At 36.2% G+C, this 21279-nt stretch overlaps 3 protein-coding genes across 9 annotated transcripts in view; all 3 read right to left on the reverse strand.

The window, feature by feature from the left end:
• Nucleotides 1–645: 645 nt before the first annotated feature.
• On the reverse strand, nt 646–7386 carry tmem169a (transmembrane protein 169a). The gene is made up of 3 exons (XM_065241099.2): nt 6941–7386; nt 6428–6752; nt 646–3731 (listed from the first exon to the last, which is right to left on the reverse strand). Exons 2-3 carry the CDS (start codon nt 6663–6665, stop codon nt 3097–3099), a joined length of 873 nt encoding a protein of 290 aa, XP_065097171.1. The 5' UTR covers nt 6666–6752; nt 6941–7386; the 3' UTR covers nt 646–3096.
• Nucleotides 7387–7443: 57 nt separating this feature from the next.
• Nucleotides 7444–11489, reverse strand: pecr (peroxisomal trans-2-enoyl-CoA reductase). Its single transcript, XM_065241098.2, has 8 exons — nt 11320–11489; nt 10896–11029; nt 9349–9514; nt 9052–9133; nt 8727–8823; nt 8523–8633; nt 8012–8123; nt 7444–7873 (listed from the first exon to the last, which is right to left on the reverse strand). Exons 1-8 carry the CDS (start codon nt 11429–11431, stop codon nt 7788–7790), a joined length of 900 nt encoding a protein of 299 aa, XP_065097170.1. The 5' UTR covers nt 11432–11489; the 3' UTR covers nt 7444–7787.
• Nucleotides 11490–11967: 478 nt separating this feature from the next.
• Nucleotides 11968–21279, reverse strand: part of map4k3a (mitogen-activated protein kinase kinase kinase kinase 3a) — an 82283-nt gene continuing 72971 nt past the window's right edge. For all 7 annotated transcript variants that reach the window (XM_073811803.1, XM_065241096.2, XM_065241097.2 and 4 more), the window contains 13 exons: nt 21076–21117; nt 20830–20914; nt 19950–20029; nt 17275–17335; nt 16898–17015; nt 16524–16582; nt 16331–16434; nt 15918–16089; nt 15764–15832; nt 15590–15682; nt 15378–15448; nt 15228–15283; nt 11968–13284 (listed from right to left, as the gene is read on the reverse strand). In XM_073811803.1, coding sequence (XP_073667904.1) covers nt 13197–13284; nt 15228–15283; nt 15378–15448; nt 15590–15682; nt 15764–15832; nt 15918–16089; nt 16331–16434; nt 16524–16582; nt 16898–17015; nt 17275–17335; nt 19950–20029; nt 20830–20914; nt 21076–21117 — 1098 coding nt within the window. In that variant the 3' untranslated portion in view covers nt 11968–13196. The remainder of the gene's footprint in view (nt 13285–15227; nt 15284–15377; nt 15449–15589; nt 15683–15763; nt 15833–15917; nt 16090–16330; nt 16435–16523; nt 16583–16897; nt 17016–17274; nt 17336–19949; nt 20030–20829; nt 20915–21075; nt 21118–21279) is intronic.

Raw genomic sequence — 21279 nt, forward strand, 5'->3', positions numbered from 1 at the left:
ACCCAGCTGTCGGTTCTTGCGGTGCCGCATGAAGTCGAACACACCTTTTACTTAATGTATTTCTGCGCAGACGGCGCACATGAACATTTTTTATTTAATTAGAATCTACGACAGGAAACTACTGTGTATTATTGCCTAAACTAAACGGATAAATTGTAGTTAATACTGTAATTTACTTTAATATGTAATATAGCACGGTTAAAAAGACTATAGTATCCAAGAATGTGCTATAGTAAATACTAAAGTTTACTACAGTATCGTGTGGGTGATCGGGGTATGACAACAATGTACTTTGAAACGACACGTTTGACGTGCCAACGGTATCGATTGTGGTCATTGTTTAACTATTTGCAGTGTACTCTTTACAGTGCTTACTTTACCTCATCTCTTACTTAGTGCTAATTCTACTGACCGGTTATTAGGTTGTAACTGTAACTGAATGGCTGGGAACTCGCCTAAAAAGGCCAATGAAATGTAAGATATGCATATGACAAAAGAGGGTTTGGTAATTCTGAAACACACGCCTTTAAAGTTGTTTGGCAGCTACTGCGTGAGTTTTTAGCAGACCATTAACTTTCGTGACCACGAGTACAATGACGAACAAGAAAAAAAATCTTTATTTAAAATTGTCTATAATGAATCAATCGCAGTACACACCCTGTGCAAATAACTTAAGTGTGCAAACAAAACAAAGGTCACGCTAAAAAACAAACAAAGTTTGTGCTTTCAAACCATGTATGCAGAAAAACAGTCTACTTGAAGACAATTTTATTCAAGTGTTGTTGATATGTGGAAGTTTAAGGCTGGACCAAAGGAACATAAAACAATTCAAGTTATTCTGCTGTAGCATTGATAAGTGTCAAAAATGTAGCACAACTCCTAGAAAAGTTACAAAAGGAATTGAAACAAAATGAATATAAATGTGTAAAAGATTGAATCTTTATCATTGCAATTTTTCCACTTAAAAAGGTGGGTTACATCAAACCTGCTCACATGCAGATTTAGTACAATATATCCAATGAATACATATTTCAGGAATACATTAATTATGCAGCTCAGATGCAAAAACCTCTGGTAACATATTTGGTCTTTTTGTAATGTCACAGCAACATTATATGACAGTATACATAACAGATAAGTTAAGTCTTGTATGTGGAGAAGAGAAACCACTCTGTCAAGTTACTGATGTTGCAATTCCTCAGATGGACCGTGAGAACAATACACCAATTCACAAAAGTATGCAAATCCAGTATCCATCTATAGAAATTTCCTGTTTAAATGATATGAAGATATAAGATGACGCCCTTGTACACCACTTTGCAACTTAAAGGGACACTCCACTTTTTTTGAAAATATGCTCATTTTCCAGCTCCCCTAGACATAAACATTTAATTCTTACCGTTTTGAAATCCATTCAGCTGATCTCCGGGTCTGGCGCTAGCACTTTTAGCATAGCTTAGCATAATCCATTGAATCTGATTAGACCATTAGCATCGCTCTAAAAAAAAACCAAAGAGTTCTGATATTTTTCCTATTTAAAACTTGACTCTTCTGTAGTTAAATCGTGTACTAAGACCGACAGAAAATTAAAAGATGCGATTTCCTAGGCAGATATGGCTAGGAACTATACTCTCAAACTGGCGTAATAATCAAGGACTTTGCTGATGATGTAGCTGCGTAGTGATAGTACACACTGCCCAAAAATAGTCCCCTTGGTAACTTTCAATGGCAGGATCAACTTCCAAAATTCCAAAACGGCAAGAATCAAATGTTTAACTCTAGAGGAGCTGGAAAATGAGCATATTTCAAAAAAAGTGGATTGTCCCTTTAATGTGATACTACATTGCCTGTGGTTTTTAATGGCTAAGATCCATGTGAGCACCATTGGAATACCTGTAAAAAACACACAACAAAGCACAACACTGTTTCAATACTAACACAACAGTTCAGTGATTTGGGACTCATACCATGAGTAAAATATAATACGGTAATAAAACTCTCCTGTGCATGAAAGAGAAAGTACACATTGTATTTTAAAGAGTCCAAGGGTGTAGATTAGGTTTGAACACTGGGAGGGTTTAAATGCTAAATGTACATATTTTCATTCATTTCATTTATATAAATATTGGGGGGCTACCTTCCCCTTAACCATGCTCCTGGATAAGTCTACTTTGAGTAAAATGTTACGAGATTAAGAAGCTCCCGTCTGACCATTTAAACAAAATTAAAATTTGACCATACAAAAAATATGAGAAAAGCTGCGAATGAGAACTGTACTAAAGGGCATTCATGTAAAAAGTAATTCATCACTTTTTAAAAGCCAGATAAAAGGAATTTAAGAGCAGAAACTCTGTTATCAATCCATGCATGAATCGCTGTGGGCGGAAGTTAAATACCTCAGATACCTTACCGCTTACTGAGGAATTACAACACAATGCAATGTACTGGGATGATGACACAGTGAAAGAGGGTAACACAATGCCTCATTTCTCTTTTTAGTGGTCAAAAGCTACAATTAAACTTTTACCAGTAATCAATATATCCCACTGTATTGATTTTGTGAGAGTTTGCAATATAATTCTACAATACTTAATTTTCCTGAATATGAGATATAAAAATAATGCACACAACCCATGCAAAATTGGGTCCCACTGTCACACCCTAGCACAAAATGAAGATTGATGACGTTTACATTTAAATGTCTGTGACATCCTGTCCTTTACCACAGTAATACAAATGAAGTTTATTTAACTAAGTTCGGGAGGAGCATGGTCATGTGATCCAACTAATCAGCACAAAGAAAGCGCAAACTAATCACCTCTGTCCCGTGACAGCTTTGCAGCATCCCTCCTCCACCCCATTGCCTCCCTCTTAGCTAAAATTCCGAGCTCGGAGCCCTCCCCTCTGACAGCATGCCAAATATGCTTTATCTTATTACATGTTAATGTGAGCTTGTGAAACTAACAGTGGAAGTCTACAACATTACAGCACATTTTTGTGGAAATCCTCATCATGCCATAGATGCTATCGATAGAGTTTAAACCGGAACATTCCTTTAAATCATAAAATGTTATTCGTTAAAAGCTTTAATCCACTTTACAGAGAGGAAGTCTGCTCAACATCCTCCATCCTCTTTCCCTGAAGTGTCCCAGAGAGAGTGTCAGAATCCAGGAGCTCAACCACATTGTAGGGCGCACAGTCCTCCAACCCCAGTTTCCCACACATCCAGCCACAGAAACCTTTTTCAAGGTCTCTCACCGCCAGCCACCACTCCCCGAACACCCACGAGAGCTGGTTTACTGCCGTATACACCCCCATACAAAAACACAAAACCACAATGAGCACCGGATATAACAAGATGAGCAAAGGACACAGTGTGATCTTGTGCAGAAAGGTGCGTTCTTCGTTGTAAACCAGGAAGACGTTGTACCAGGTGAGCGTTCCGTAGTAAAATGATGTGATGAAGGACAGAACAAAGATGAAAGGAGAGCAGGAAAGACTCCAGAGGAAAACATGGGGACCCTGGCTAAGCCCTAACGCGCAGGGTTTTTGCTTAGCTTCGGCGACCCCGTCACACTCCGCATCTAGACGCTCTTTGGAACGCGCCATGTCTCTCAGCTCTTTGTCAGTAAGGGTCATATAGATGTCCACCATTTGGCCTTTCCGCTTTCCTCGTGTAATAGTGCCAGTCAGGGTCACGAAACGGCTGTCAGGAGGTACAGGTTCCTCTTCTGTGAAAGACATTACATTTGGGAATATTTCATTGAGAACACTTTAATAAATGAGTGGTCAATATTTGTGGAAAATCATCATCATAAAGTATTTTCCAACAAATACAGAATCGCTGCTTTAAAGGGATAGTTCACCCAAAAATAAAAATTATGTCATCATGTACTCACTCTCGTGTTGTTACAAGCCTGTATAAATCTCTTTGTTCTGATAAACACGAAAGAAGATATGTTGAGCAATGTTTGTAACCAAACCGTTCGTGGGCCCCATTCACTTCCATTGTATTCTTTCTTCCTACTATAAAAGTGAATGGGGCTCACCAATGGTTTGGTTACAAACATTCCTCAAAATATGAAGAGTTTGGTTTCAAAGCGCGATGAACAGCATTTTTTTTAAAAACGAGTTACTGCCAAAATCAGTATTGTATCAGGTCAGAATTAAAATATTCTTAATTCTCTTTTTTTCTCAAAACACGATAAATGCCAGTCCTCCTTTTCTGCAGAATGCAATAAATCCACTTAACAAATCACAGCGCACCATTCCACGCAGTGTAAACAACAATGGCGGCGCTTTGAATACACACAGAATCCTAGTTTTTCTCATCTACATCAACAAAGAAACAAAAACAAAAAAACTTTGATGGCATTGCTAAACATGTGACGGTAAAGAAACGTAAGCCATCAAAATCGAATCATTTACATGAAAGGCACTCTGGAGACGGAAAAATGTTGGCTGTTGCTTGTTCTCCCAACAGCATCAAGCTTCTGTCAACCCTTACACATTGACCCCAGGGGATCTTATGAAAAACTTTCCATATTTTACTCAAAGCCAACGAAAATCGAGCAGGACCAAAACATTTTACAGCTGATCGCTGTCAAAAAGGTTTAGCGACAACATCCCAATTATAATAGCAATGTTCTTAATATGACAAAGTAAGTGTTTTGATTAATGCCATTAATGTTTATTTTTTTAATCAGTGTATACCACTAGTCAACTAAATGAATATAACATGGCAAAGATGAATGCACATTTATATATTGATTCAATTTTTTTAGTATTTTAGAAAAAAAACAGGGTATTTAGATTTATTGGATTTTGTGCGAAAAAATAATCAGTTTTTTATAAGAAATCTGTGAAAATCAAATTATGGATTTGAATTTTTATGTTATTATAACCTGAAGACGCTATGTGAAAGTTTGTAACAGAAAATAGTGTTTTTTCATCTTGTCAGTTTCTTTGGAATAGAAAACACGTTTTTACCAAAATTTGTCAAAATTGATTTATTGCGTTTTGGAACCAAAATCTTCATATATTCCTTCGTGTTCATCAGAACAAAGAAATGTATACAGGTTTGTAACAATATGAGAGTGAGTACATGATGACAGATTTTCATTTTTGGGTGAACTATCCCTTTAAATTAAATTATACTCACTACTGAGTTTTTAAATGCTAATATCAAGATTTATTTCAATCGTCCATCAGCATATTAAACAACAAAACAGCTGATGACGTTTCTTTTCTGGGAATACTTGACAGAAACATGTTTAAAATATAAAAAAATAGAAAGTATTGTCTCTAAAATTAGTTAAAACTTTGTAAATTTGTATTGCAGTTTTCCTATTATTATTACCTCTCTAAGATGCTTTAGATCCCATAAGCTTTTTTATTTTCCTCACTGTTGTAAATCACTTTGAATAAAAGCGTTAGATAAATGCCTTAATGTAAATGTAGAGAGCAATATAATTATACATATACACATATAATTATACGGCTTGCCAACATATTGCCTATGACCCCTAAAATAAAACTTAAAACTCTTTCAGCATTAAAATAAGTTCATTAATTGTCCCAAAAAAATCTGTGATTCCGTATTCTGGTTAGAAACAGGGTTCCCACAACTTAGTTAACTTCAAATTCAAGGACCTTTCAAGGACTTTCCAGGTCCAATACCCCCAAATTCAAGGACTAAATGTGGGACGCATTTCAAGTGAGAGCCAGGTTACATGGTGTTACCTTATAAGATACATTGTTACAGTTCCCTTTTGAGGGAACTCACGCTGCATCACTGCGGTGACACTTTGCGGACGCCTCCAGGGGTAGGAGCGTCTGAATGTGTATATCAAATTCAACCAATGGTGTGGCTTAACGACAAAGACAGGGTGAAATGGGAGCCAGGAAGTATATCACTATCTGAAATATTGCCAAAGACAGCGTTACGGGGACACAGGAAGTATGGCAAGGGTGACGCAGCGTCTCGTTCCCTTCTACAACAGTATACAATATACGTAACCAGAGACGCTTTCATGTGTCAAACACAACTATGCAAAAAAGCATTTTGGTATGAATCAACATTCTCAAACAGAAGATTTAAGCATTTGGAGTGAACCATTTAGCAACTGTGCTTAAAAGGCAAGAATTTTTATGACATCACACTACACAGGGAATAAAAATTGAATTTTTTTCCAGAAAACTTCTTGTATAAAATAGATTCAAGCACTTTGATGAACTTTATCTATGTATGTATATTTTTAAAATCTTCCCAGGGCCTTGAATTATTTCCCCCAGATTCACAAACTTTCAAGGACCCGTGAGAACCCTGTAGAAAGCACATGCAATATGATGATCTTTTTCATGGCAGTGCTTTATAAATTAACTTTCAAATGAGAATTATATTCTTCATGCAAATGTGTGTCTTCACCTTCTTCAAATGGAGCACTACAGGACCCATCCACATCTGCTGAGGTTCCCTCTCCAGCATCTTCAACCTCCAGATCAGAGCGGTAGATGATTTCTTTCTTTCTCTTTTTCTTCTTCCTGCGAGTGGTGGTCCCTTCATCCTCAGTTAACCTCTGTAGTGTATTCACTGGGGTCTCATCTGGAGTCATCCCATCATCCAGCTCCATACTATTTGTATCTGCAGATGCAGCTTCGGTCATGGTTATACCACAAACCAGATTCCTATATGTTATGTATGATGCTGACAAAGGCCCCTTTAAGATGATGACGTCTTCTGATGCCGTCTTCTACAATGGGAGAAACATTACCAATGTTTGTATATGTGTTATTTCATGGCATTTTACTGCATGCAACATTTCCTAAAAATGCTGGTTGTGTTGTCCGGTTCATCACAAGTCACCGCCCGCCCATGTTTACTATCTGCCTTTCATTCACTCAAGATTGATTTAAAATGCACGGTGCGGAGCAGACTTACCTTCCATCCATTGCAAAAAAATGTTTGTCGCTCGTCTATTCTACATAACTAGTGATTTTGCTCGTTTTAACCACGTGTAACGCTGGGTTTATTTCTCGGACACTGCCCCACCGGGTTACGCGCATCCCCCTCTGGCCGCTGAATACAAATCTTTAGCCAATTAGCGTAGACAATCTTTAGCGTACGCATGCGCATTCCATGCAGGGCTCTGCCTGGCAACTGGCACTATGCAGGGAGTCTAAATTTTTAATCGAGTGCAAAATACTTGTCAGCAAAGCCGATTTATAATTCAGTTATCATTACAATGAGATTATTTAATGCTGCAGTACTAGCAAAAACTACCACAGCGTTGATATGGTTTACGGACACGTGCTGTGATTTTTTTGTGTACTCATTTAGGTTGCCATGTAAATCTCATGCAAATAAATGACTGGTATGCATCTATTATGGTATACTTATTCATCACTTCCTTACCATTAAAGTAAAATCAATGTACAACAGACTTGCCTACAATACTTTATTGTCAAGTCAACAAGCAAACTAATGCAAAACGATGAAAACAAAACAAAAAATATTTTATTTTTGTGATGGTTTATAACTATTTTTTTTATAAATCTTTAAAGTACAATCTGTGTTACATTTGTCATTATGCACAATATTACTACATGTATATAATATTACATATTTACATGTATATTAAATTAAAGAAATAGTAGAGTTAAATCATGGTGATGATGAAATTTAGTGAGCATTCTTTATGCCACAGTCAAGTGTTGTAATTCAAAACATCCAAATATTTGTGGTCCACCCACACAGATAAAAGAGCCGTCATACAGCCATGTATGATTCACAGTTTAGATTTGGTCTTGTTCATAATTTCCCTTAACACTTCTGAATTTTCTCCCTCTGGTGCCTGTGGCCAAGCATTGTGGTCTGATGAAAGAGAGACAAATAGAAAGAGAAACTGTTACATTCTTACAAAATTATTATAATAAAATACACCAAGTGTTTTAGGGACTTTTAACATTTTTGGAAACTACACAAAAGTTCAAGGGTACAGGTCGGTCGTACCTGGGATTTCCCATAAAGTATTGTACAGGCTTTGCCCGGCATCAACCTTCAGGGTTGCTCCATTAATAAAGGAGGCAGCTGGTGATAGTAAGAAACATACGGCAGGAGATATCTGATGGTAATGATTGACATTAAATAAATAAAGTTAGACCAGAGAGTTAATAATATACCCAATATACTCAAACATGAGTACAGTATGTAAAACAGCAGAGTACATACACAACAATTCCTGCTACAATCCTAAAAGGAAAACTTACAAGTACTAGTTTATTACTGCGTCAGCTAAATCTTTTGTACTTTAGATAAGGAACTCTTCCAGGATACAATGCAGGATTCACACAGACTTTAAAACAGCTGCCACGTCCTGGTGTATTTAAAACATTAAGGACTTAAATGTTTATGTGCATTTCTGCTGTAAGTTATTGTATGTGCATATTTGTGTTTCTGTGATAGCTGTAAGTTGTGTGAAAAGACACAGGGGTCTGGTATTAATAGTGGTTTTAAAGTTTACCTCTTCAGGAACACCAAGTCTTTTAGCAGGACTGATAGCCACTGACATCTTAAATAAAGCAGGACCAAATTCTTTGTAGTTTTCCATTGCAGTTTTGGAGATGATAGTTCCCTGAATTGAAAAAAAATCAAGCTCTTGTGTGTAGAGTCAGTAATTAAAAGGTTATCAGTCAGTACTTTAAACTGTTTTTTAAGTGCGACTAACCGGCGCCACAGAGTTGATCCGGACCCCACTGGCGGCCCACTCAATAGCCAGACTCTTGGTCAGGTTATCTACAGCTGCCCTTGCGGCTCCTGTGTGCCTGCAGGTGTCATTATCATAAAACAACCCAGAAGTTAATCACAACAGTGTTAAATTGCTGGAGTAATTTCAGTTTATAACAGCAATTTATTTTTGAGATTAGAATACATATACATAGTGAAGCAATGTTTGTTAATGAAACAACTACATGCTTAATAAACATATGCTACAAAATACTTTTCCATGTTAACAATTTTCAAATAATTGATTCATAAATGTATTGACTCACGCCATTCCAGGAAAGCCTTTCCACATGTCGGCAATAATGTTAACAATTGCACCTCCATTATCCTTCATCCATGTGTTGTATGCTGAAAATCAAAAGTAAGCAGTGATATAATCATTTTTAATTTGGCGATTCAGGTGAACTTTGCAGAATATGAATGTAATCCTTTCTTGTTATAAATCTGCTTGTTGCCTAAAGTAAACATAGAATCAAAGTAAACAGTGACATTTAGACATCTATAACCTGGCGCATACTTGCAACTAGGTGTGTCTTGTTGCCTACATGCCATTTATGTCGAACCTTCTTTGCAGCATAAGAACGTTCCGGTGAGGTTGGTGTCAATCACAGCCTTCCAGCCTTTAGCACTCATAATGTTCACTGGACTGGAAAACTGTCCACCTCCATTATTCACCAAAAAGTCAATCCTCCCATGAAGCTTTAGAGTGGAGGCCATCAGGTTCTTCACCTGTCATAAATGAGACATAAAACAAAAGTAAATCATGTGCATGTTGGTTTACATAAACACGTTTGTAACGTTTTTATAAGTCATGGCAATGTTTGGTATGTTATTTTGTGACAATGTATGGCATGTTACACTATGGCAACGTTTGGCATGTTACATTTTGGCAACGTGTGGCAAGTTACGCTATGGCAACGGGTGGCAAGTTATGCCATGGCAACGAGTGTCAAGTTACGTTATGGCAACGGTGGCAAGTTACGCTATGGCAACGGGTGGCAAGTTATGCCATGGCAACAAGTGGCAAGTTACATTATGGCAACGGTGGCAAGTTACGCTGGCAACGGGTGGCAAGTTACGCTTTGGCGACGTGTGGCAAGTTACGCTACGGCAACGGGTGGCAGGTTACACCATGGCAATGTAAGGCAAGTTATGTTATGGCAACATGTGGCAAGTTACGCTACGACAACGTGTGGCAAGTTATGCCATGGCAACATGTTGCAAGTTACGCCATGGCAACGTGTGGCAAGTTACGCCATGGCAATGTGTGGCAAGTTACGTTATGGCAACGTGTGGCAAGTTACATTATGGTAGGGTGTTGCAAGTTATGTTATGGTCGCTTTCGAAGCACTGCTTCATAAGGCTTCAAATTTTTTTTAAATCTTTTGTTTTGAATCATTGGTTCGGAGCGTGCTTCAAACTGACCAAGTCACATGATTTTGGCAAACAAGGCTTCATTACGTCATAACTGTTTCGAAACGTTCCAACAATCCGATGATTCACCACTAGTGGGGAGTTGAACACAAACGACCACTGTCTAATATGGTTAGGGGAACTCGGGTCAGTTTTATTATGCTTATTATTAAGTTCATAAAAACATTCATCCTTCTGACAAATAACACTACCATTTTGTCTACTTTTTGTTTATAGACAGACTTAATGACAAAAATTTGCGTAATTAAAATGGGAGTTTTAATGATTTGTTTGCCCTAAATAAAACTAAAGATTACACTTTTAATTACGGCCTAATTCAGTTAAATAATTTTTTTAACATATTTTTAAAAAGTCTTGCTATTATTTTGTAAAAAAAAAGTGTAAAATGTTTGGACAGGTCTGCTTTTACACTTTTTGACCAGAAGATTTCACCAGCGTGTGTGGTGTTTCGATTTGCTTCGAAAACCGTAATCTATTTTCAAAGCAATTGGTTCAATTGATTCAAAATTTCGAAAAGCTTCGTTTCTCCCATCACTAGTGGCAAGTTACGTTATGGCAACGTGTGGCATGCAAAAAGCATAAATACAGAAATTAATGTAACTGCTAAAAGCCAACATAGATAAAAGATAATATTTTTATGCCAAATTTGTCATGGACTGCTTTTTTTTGCTGTCACCTCTTCTTCATTTCTGATGTTGCACTGTATAGGTGTCACTTTAGCTGGACTGGATGGAGGGATTTTTTGTGTAAGCTCTTCAGCTGCTGATGTTAGACGCTCAACCTTTCTGGATGAGATGACCACACTGCATCCTATAACATATGTGAGAAACAATAATCTGTATATTAATGGGGAAGGACATTCATTTCAAACATGCATTAACAATAGATGTACACATTATACAAAATACACCAGTAAATAAAACCTACAGTTAAAAAGGTGAGTGACAAATAAAGTGTTTGAAATAGTGATTAAAAAGAAATTTAACAGTAACTCCTTTGTTGCTCAATATCTGGACTAAAGTTCATTGTGAGGACTCTGTTAACTTAAGAGAGTCAGTCCAGAATGAAAGACAACTTCAAAAGTCTCTGTAAATTCATACCTAACTGCAGGAGCTCAGAGGTAATCGCTTTTCCTATTCCAGTTCCTCCACCAGTAACGACCGCAACTTTGTGATTGAAAAGACCTGCTTTAAAAACACTGGAAGCGGCCATGTCTGACAGCGTGAAGCCTTGCGAAAAGCTTTCACTGCGCTGAAATATTTCAAAATAAAAGTTCTCGTCTGTGTGTGAGGGTTCCTTCACCTTTGTTGAAAAGGAGATGGCTGACTGGTCACGTGAATTAATTATTTACACTAAATTAATAAAATACACAGCAAATCGCTTTAAAAATACTACATTTATCGTAATCCCTGCCACTGGCAGCTTCTGCTAGCCATCTAAAGATTAAATCCCTCTAAAAAATCTAGAGATATTTGTCCTGTCCCAATATCTATAACTGATCTGCTGTCGTTTCACGGTGTAATGCATTTTCTTAATTTATTTACTTTAAGATTTCTATGTACATTCAGTACCTCTAGTAATAACAAAAAATATTACTTTAATTGCCAAACATGCATGATATTATTTGGTGTTACAAAATGAATATATTAATATATATTTAATAACAGAGAAAGGTATATTTGTATTATTATTAATAATAATAATATCATAATTATTGAAACACATTAATAATGACAGATTTGTATGTAAAAACCAAGTGATTTTTATTTTACAATATGTACACAACATGACAGCTAAAGAAAATACACTTAATAAACGTGTTAACTTTCAATCCCAAATAAACAATAGGACTCGAGTATTTTTTTCTTGCAATGGAATTTCTTTACACTTAAAAACTGCTCTGAAACATGGATGTAATGCCATGTTGCTAAATGTTAACATTAATTCAATATTCCCAAAGTCCTATAAATTGTGTCCACAGCACTCATAACACAAACAAACACAACTGGATGCAGACACTGATGTCAACTACATGACAGTCTAGTAGTGGATTTCCATTCAGTCCGATTTATTCAAAAACACCTTAATGATTTATTGCTTATTAGAGTTATATTGTATGCACATTTACAGAAAATGCACGTGAAAAATCTGTAATTATTTGCATGGATTTAAACATACACATAAACATTTTACTAACATTGTGCAAATTTTAGGCGAGTGCATACCACAGAGTTAAAAACAATTATGAGGGCCAATGAATTAAAAGTTGCTTAATAAAAACAGCATTTGGCTTTATATAAAAAGATTATGTTGTGTAAAAAACAAACAAAATAAAACAACGTTAAAAAGACAAGTCTTTAAAAGACGGGCACTTCAGCTTTGTGATTCCTAAACCATTGCATAAAGCGAAAACAAATGATCTGGCCCTAGAGGTCATTTAAAGTAGTACCCATTCTCTCATAGTTTATCTTACAGTTCTCATTACAACAGCTAATGCTGTCATGAACCTGTACAACGTATATATACTGATATCTACACAACCAATACAAAGCGTACAACAATACTATGTCTGTATGTACATTAATTAAATACACGTCTTAAAGCACTTGTGTGGTTAGCGTCAATTGAATGTAGTGGCTAAAAATAAACAAAAACCTTGATTAGATTTAAAACCAAATGAGCATGTATTGTATGTGCGTGTTTTAGGTCAAATAAATTAAACCCATTAAAAGAACTGCAAGAAGCCGAGCGTTAGGCATCTAAAACAGTTCCGTATGAAAGTGCATACTGTAGTAAAACACATGGTCACCACCCGTCTGTTCTCTAGGTTAGAATTGAATCTCCTCCGCTAATTTTGTATAGCCATTCGAGTGTCCACACCTCAGTTGTCCTACAACTGCAAAATTGACAGACAGTTGTTGTTGTTGTTGTTGTTGAATTTTGGCATGTAGTGTTTATATTCCAAGATGCATCACATTCAGTAGCTGTTTTCATGGCCTGCGAGGATGTAGAGATTGCTGTCTGCTGTGGGATTGTCTGTTGGCCGACTCTCCAAAACCACCACTCTATAAGAAGTAACATAAAAACAAATGATACACCTCTGACCTGATGTCAATGTAACGTCCGTCTCACACATATACCTTGCATTAAAGTGATAGTTCACCTCTTTGTTCTACTGAACACAAAGAAAGATATTTTGAAAAATGTGAAGATTTGGCCACCATTGGTTTCCATAATATTATTTTTACAACTATGGAAGACAATGGTGCCCCAGATTTGCTTTGCTACAAAAAAAATCTAAATATATTTGTGTTCAGCAGAACAGCAATTTTTACAGGTTTGGGACAACTTAACTCTTTCCCTGCAAACGTTTTAACCCTTTTCCCGCCATTGACGAGTTATCTGGTCAATTAGTAAAAAACATTTGAAAAAAAAATAATTTTTATGTTAATCTGCAATACCATTATTATCCACTTAACCAATTTATGAAAAAACTGAAGCCAAAACGTTATTTACTGATTTTAAACTATGCATGTTTCGATAATCGTTCTGAATCTGATCTCTAACAAAATTCCTTCACAAGAAGGTATTATTTCAGCTTTTTGGTAAAAAAATTTTTTTTTTTAAAGAAAAATACCCATATTTAAGAGTTAATAAGGAGAGAAAAAAAGTATAGATAAGATGAAACGTTTTTTCCCAGTTTTGTTTGTTTGTTTACTGTTTATTTTTAAAGCACAGGGTCTGTTCTTTCATTTTATATATTTGTATGTTTATATATTTTTAGATGAAAATTTTCCTGGAAGGCATTTTGTAAAAACTTTTGTGAAAATCACAAAAAATGCTGGTGGGCAACTTTTTAAACAAATGGCTGGCGGGTAGTGAGTTAAAGAGTTGAAAGCATTTTTTATGATTTTCACAAAAGTTGAATGCCTTCCAGACCCTCTGCTTTCAAAAAAAAAAAAATCATCATATCTTCTTTTCTTCTCATTTTATCAAATATGGGTAGGTTTCTTCAAAAAGACCTTTAAGCAAAAAGCTGAAATAATTGCATTTTTGTTAAGGACTTTTATTAAAGATCAGATTTATAGCGATGATCAAAAAATAAATGGACTTTTTACTGTTTGTCCTTATTGGATGCTTCAGTGTTTCATAAGTTGGGTAAGAGCGCCACCTGGTGGATAATAGCGGAAATATGGATTGCCATAAAAACTCGTAATTGGCAGGTAAGTGTTACCTTTTAATTGACGAGTTAACTTGTCAATGGTGGGAAAAGGGTTAAGGGTCAGTCAAATTTTTTGGGGGGTGAACTGTCCCTTTAACTTTTTCCTTGCCATTGACGAGTTAACTCCCCAATTACGAGAAACCCATTGCAAATGACGAGAATTTCCGGCTTTCCGCAATACCGCTATTATCCCCTATGTGGCGCACTTCCGCAACTTATACAACCCGGAAGTAACGCCTCACGTAAAAGAACTTCGTGTATGTTTTAAAGGAGTAGTCCACTTTAAAGATGGGGTCTATTGACTTTTTATAGTAGGAAAAAAAATACTATGGTAAGTCAATGGGCCTCATCTATAAAGTGGACTACTCCTTTAAGGATTGCTCTGAATCTGATCTCAAACAAAAGTCCTTCACAAAAATTGAATTATTTCAGATTTTTGCTCAAAATGTTGTGTTTTTGAAGAAACCTACCCATTTATTTGTGAGGTGATAAAAAGAGAACTGATGAAGGTAGGATAAAACTTTTTAGTTTGAAAGCAGAGGGTCTGTTGTTTCCTTTGATATATTGTATGTTTATATATTTAAAGAAGAACATTTTCTGGAAGGCATTAAACTTTGGTGAAAATCATGAAAAATGCTGGTGCTGGCTGGCAACTTTTTTTTTTTTAAAACACTGGCGGGGAAAGAGTTAAATAACATGGATCGACATCACCATTAAGTGCATCATAAACAATGTTACAGTAACATTTACTATTCATAACTATTTTGTTACTTTTTTGCTTCTTACCTGTCTGAACCCAGAAGCCTAAATATTCTTGAGTTGTCAGAAATCTCCTGTGTTATCTAAAATAAGATGACAAAATTATGTAATTAAACCAGTACTGTATGTATCACAATGCTATACAGTCCCAGTCAACAGTTTACGTGCTGAACTTGCCTCATTGGATTTAAAACTGCGTCCTTGCATACCATGTCTCCAGAAGGCCAACACACTGTCTTGTAGGCAAACTAAATAGGATAGATGCACAAATAATTATTGTAAATATTGTCCAGTCACAACACTTTGCCCAAATATTTACAGTACAAGCTTACTGATAAATGCAATAGCCATTTACTTCAGGTTATTTTTAATGTACAAGGTTCTCTTACCTATTGATTCAATCTGGAAGTTGAAAGTCAATTCTGCAGATAGTTTTCGACTGGACTTTAACCGGCCTTGTAAATTGACTATCTTAATGCATCCTGTAGAGAAGAAAATAAACCCCTGTTATTTAAAAAAATGATTTTGCTGAGCAAAACATTAGCGTTAATTTCAATACTTACTGTCTAGGCAAACCAAAATTGTATCTCTCTCCAGCTGTGTCACATGAATTACACAACTCTGAGGTGTATCTGAAACCACAACAATACAAGTCAAAAAAATGTAATAAACCAAAGCATTGTTACCAGTGACAATGTTCTGGTTTATAGCACCCACCAGAATTAGTAAACCAGCTGGATGTGGAGTTTGGATTGAGGGTCTCAAACCGGACCACCTGGTGCAGCTCTGTCCCTTTGCTCACGGCTATGCAGATAAGAGGATACTGATGCTCTGGAACCACCAGCATTTCAAATATCTCCAGCGGACACGGCAGGGGAAAGTCTATATTCTGCAGAGGAAGTAAAATACAATGACTAAGTGCATCATGTGGAACAGTGTGTGTGCGAAAACGCATAATGAATGAATGCTAAGTCAAGCTATTTCATTCCTCATAGTCTTTAAATGTAACATCAGCAATTTCAGTCTAAAAGAAACATTAATTAATAAGTAACAGTGTGGTGTACATCCTAGATTTTGTGTATTTGTGTAAATACACAAAAGCATGATGGGACATTTTCTACTGAACATACCTTGACCAACATGAATTTCTGCATAGGCTCCACCCACTCAAAAAGGACGATACTGCACTGGAAGGCACCACACAGGTACTTGTGACCCGTATATGGATTCCTTACTAAGAGGAGTAAATATAGGAGTCAGGTGTTTAAAAAAAAAACAATTCAGAAACCGAAGCAATTAGGGGTCGATATAGGAAGCACTCACCTACACAGCACTTCTGACACCCTCTGGTTTCAGGGATCTTATTGGACACAGAGAATTTCCTAAAGGGAATTTCAAACCACTGTATGATAACAGACCAATAAACAGCATACGCACAGGCAATTATAATAGATATTAAAAATAACAATTATAGGGCTCAATCTAGTCATGGAAGTCCCGGCTTCCAGTAAAAAGAACCAATCATTAATCGATAATTACTTTATTTTCCCATTTAAGTAGAGAGGACCTCAGTCTTGCCTGTCTAAAATAGCTGCAAACATAGCCACCAAGTGTCACGACTTCCCTAATGGGACATTGGTAGGGGTCTCATAAGCTCATGGCCATTCAAACAAACCAAGACCGTCTTAGACATTTACCTGGGGATTATTTTATCAGGCAGTCTATGTGTTGATATGGCAACAGGGAGCTTCTGCATGTGTCGAGCATGCTCAAACAAACCCACCAGACTGTGCGAGTACAAATGAGATGCTTTCCCTGAAGAAACACAATGTTTTACTCTATTAAAACACACACAACTTTTGACACTTTGACAATAATTGTTAACTTATTAAATGAGAAAGATAAGATATACTTGATCATATACGAATTACATTGTCACAAATTCAAATGTAAAGCTTAACCAAAATCAAAATACAGTGCTAGAAATATAACAATTATAAAACATAAAAATCTCACAAACTTGGATGTAAATGCTAAATATGTCTTGTCCTACTGTTTTCAAAGCACAGCTCACCAGTTATTGATAGCAGGGTGTTGCTCATGACATACAGCCAAGTACATCTCCGGGGAAAAAGCTGCGAATGAAACAAAAATAGCTTTAGAAGAGACAAAAAGAAGCATGTTACACTTAGATAATATAAAGACAGAGAAAAGGACGGTTGCATAATGCTTCAATTTTATTTTAAACTTTAGCACGCCTGTAGGATATATCACAGTAGCCCAAATCTCAACATAATGGAATCAGTCTTGGGTTACAGAAAGACATGGCAGTAACTGAGCCTACATCAAAGATGAGTTAACAATTTTTACTTAAAGGATTAGTCCATTTTCTTACAGAAAATCCAAATAATTTACTCACCACCATGTCATCCAAAATGTTGATGTCTTTCTTTGTTCAGTCAAGAAGAAATTATGTTTTTTGAGGAAAACATTCCAGGATTTTTCTCAGTTTAATGGACTTTAATGGACCCCAACACTTAATAGTTTTAATGCAGTTTCAAATTGCAGTTTCAAAAGACTCTAAACGATCCCAAAAAAGGCATAGGGGTCTTATCTAGCATATGTCATCCGTCACCTCTTGACGAGATGACGTATTACGTAAGGTCGCACTGGTGCGTCACAGGACCAGAGGAAGACGAGAAGTTGTGGTTGAAAAGGGGTTAAGAAAATTTATCTATTTTTGCCAAAAATGACAATTATTTCACTAGATAAGACACTTATGCCTCGTTTGGGATCGTTTAGAGTCCTTTGAAACTGTTAAGTGTTGAGTTAAAGGTGCTCTAAGCGAATTGAAGCGTTTTAGACCATAAAACATTTTTTGTTACATACCGGAAACATCTCCTCACTATCTGCTTGCTGCCTGTCCGCTGATCAAACTGTAAAAAAACGCGATCTCTGTAGACAGCCCAGGCTTCACAAACGGCAATATCAACAAATGGCCAAACCTAGCCAGCACAAAACAAAACAAAGTATTCCAGCCAATAAACGACAAGAAGGATTTGGGGGTGGGGGTTGGGCGCGTTCATGAAAGCACGGAAGGGAGGGGGAGGGGGAGGAGTTAGCTACGCTCTGTCTGTTTGAAAACAGTTCAAACATCAACAGGAAGTGACGTCGCACATTATTCGCTTAGAGCGCCTTTAAGTGTTGGGGTCCATTAAAGTCCATTAAAATGAGAAAAATTCTGGAATGTTTTCCTCAAAAAATATACTTTCTTCTCGAATAAAAAAAGACATCAACATTCTGGATGACATGGTGGTGAGTAAATTATCCGGATTTTTTTAAGAAAATTGACAAATCCTTTAATGTTATATACAGGGTTCCCACTCGAAGTCAAATATCAAAATACCTGACTTTTCTCTGATTTTCACTGCCAAAAAAGCTGAATCTCCATGATCCCCATGTCTGGGATGGCGTGAGCCTAGATAATGTAGTGTACAACTCAAATTTATAAAAATGTAGCTTAAATTCGAGAACTGATGGATGGAAATGGTATTCCTTTCGTCACAAGTTAACAAGTGGATAACATTTTGATAAATGGAAACTAAAATTAAAAGCAACAAACAAAAATCCCTGATATTCCATGACTTGGTAAAAAAATATAAAATTCCCTGACTTTCAATATCTGGAAAAAACTTTTAAAATTCCATGATTTTTCTAGAAATTCCATGACCTGTGGGAACCCTGTATATACAGTAGTGGTGAAAAGTAATTTGCATAATATTTGCTTTTAATGCCATCTCAGGTTATATTGAACCATTAAAATACTGTATGAGGTGTATGGACAAAATACTAAACTTAAGGTATTTAAAAAAAAAATTATTTGGCAAAAAGGCAAACCACTGCGTATTAAAAAAATCTGGGTTTAGTTTCAATATAATTCACAGGTTATAAAGCATACATTGACTACATCTTCATCTGTTATTAATATTTGTTGATCCACTTTTTTGGTAATATTATGTAGTTATTGTCCTTGGCTATGTCTTCATAATTTGTGCATGTCTACTTAAATTTCTCTCACAATTGAGCTTCATTTAATACTCCTCCAAACACACCAATGCAACATGCATAGACAATTTTGTAATGTATCTTTAACTCTTTCACCGCCAGCGTTTTTAAAAAAAGTTGCCAGCCAGCGCCAGCGTTTTTCATGATTTTCACCAAAGTTTAATGCCTTCCAGAAAATGTTCTTCTTTAAATATATAAACATACAATATACCAAATGAAAGAACAGACCCTCTGCTTTCAAACAAAAAAAAACCGTTTCATCCTACCTTTAGTGGTTCTTTTGCAATCAGCTTTTGAATATGGGTAGGTTTTTGCAAAAATACCATATTTTGAGCAAAAAGCAGAGATAATTCCATTTTTGTGATGGACTTTTCATAGAGATCCCATTCAGAGCGATCTTTAAAACAGACACGGACATGCAGCAGCTTGCCATAGGGCAATACTTCCGGTTTTAAAAAGTTCGGAAGTGCGCCACCTGGTGGATATTAGCGGTATTGCGGAAAGACGGAAAATCTCGTCATTGGCGGGGAAGCGTTTTCTCTTAATTGACGAGATATCTCGTCAATGGCGGGGAAAGAGTTAATAAAATATTTGAACTGGGAGCAAAGATGTATGTCAAAAGTTGGATATCACTTTCAGCCAATACTGTACATATACACACACACACGTAATGTAATTTCATACCTGCTCCATAGATGTCTCGTGAAGCTCATTAAGGTTTAAAGTGTAAATACCCTCCTCTGCTCCAAATATAATATATTGGTCTAAAATTTGTGGACAGAGAAAAAAAACAACAACAGATGTGTCAGGCGCAGAATCAGCATGTTCCTATTGACAAGATTAAAGAGATAGTTTGCCCAAAAACAAAAATTGACCCTATAAACCTGTATGAGTTTCTTTATTCTGTTGAACACAAATGAAGGTATTTTGATAAATGATGTTTGCAAACAGCGGATAGTTACCATATGACTTCCATAGTAGGAAAAACAAATACCACGGAAGTCAATTGGTACTTTTAAGTGTGTGCTTACCAGCATCTATCCAAATATCTTCTTTTGTGTTCAACAAAATAAAAAACTCATTCAGGTTTAGAGCAACATAAGGGTGAGCAAATGATGACAGCATTTTCATAGGTGAACTATCCCTTTAAAAGTAGGCACTATGTACAGGGTTCCCACACTTAGCCAAATGTCATATTCCCTGACTTTCACTGACTAAAAAGCTGAATTTCCATGACCCGTGAGCCTGGATAATGAGTGTACACGGTGAGTTTATAAAATATTTAGCTTAAATGCCTGAAATGAATAAACAATGCCAATAAACAGCTGACTTGAAATCAGTGGAAACGGCATTCCTTACGTTACAACTTTACGGATTACATTTCGATAAATGGAAAAGTTAAAGCGACAAACAAAAATCTCTGAAATTCCATGACTTGGACAAAAATTAAATAAATTATATTGTCTGGAATGGACCATTTAAAATTCCATGACCCGTGGGAACCTTGTATGTAGCAGTTCTTATAATGAATATATAATAATAAGTAGATTCTAACTAAGCTCACCTCTCGTGTCAGGGTTAATCCAGGAGGTAGCACAGTGTATTTTTAATGGACATCCGTTAAAGACCTTAGAGAAACATGCTCCCATCTGACCACATAGAATGAACACGTTAGATGCAGACAGATTACTTACACCAATATTACAGACACTTCCAGTTCAAATATTATTTTACCAAATAAAACAACCATAACACCAAAAATGTGTTTATGTGCTGCACAGAGCAAATACACTTTGATGTGTCAACTTACATGAACCTTTGGAGTTGGAGGCAGACCATTGCTGATGGGTTTCTGTGTGGAAACCAAAGAAAGAGTTACACCTAAATCATAAATTTTCCTAAAATAATAAGGAATCTATTTTATTAAAATTCTCAAAAAAAAAATGGGATTGTATTCATGTGCAGGTAAAAGGCACCAGTAGAGAAACCAGTCCAAAATTATTTTCAGTTTTCC

Source organism: Paramisgurnus dabryanus, chromosome 14 (genome assembly GCF_030506205.2).
Source record: "Paramisgurnus dabryanus chromosome 14, PD_genome_1.1, whole genome shotgun sequence".
In the NCBI taxonomy this organism is placed as follows: Eukaryota; Metazoa; Chordata; class Actinopteri; order Cypriniformes; family Cobitidae; genus Paramisgurnus; species Paramisgurnus dabryanus.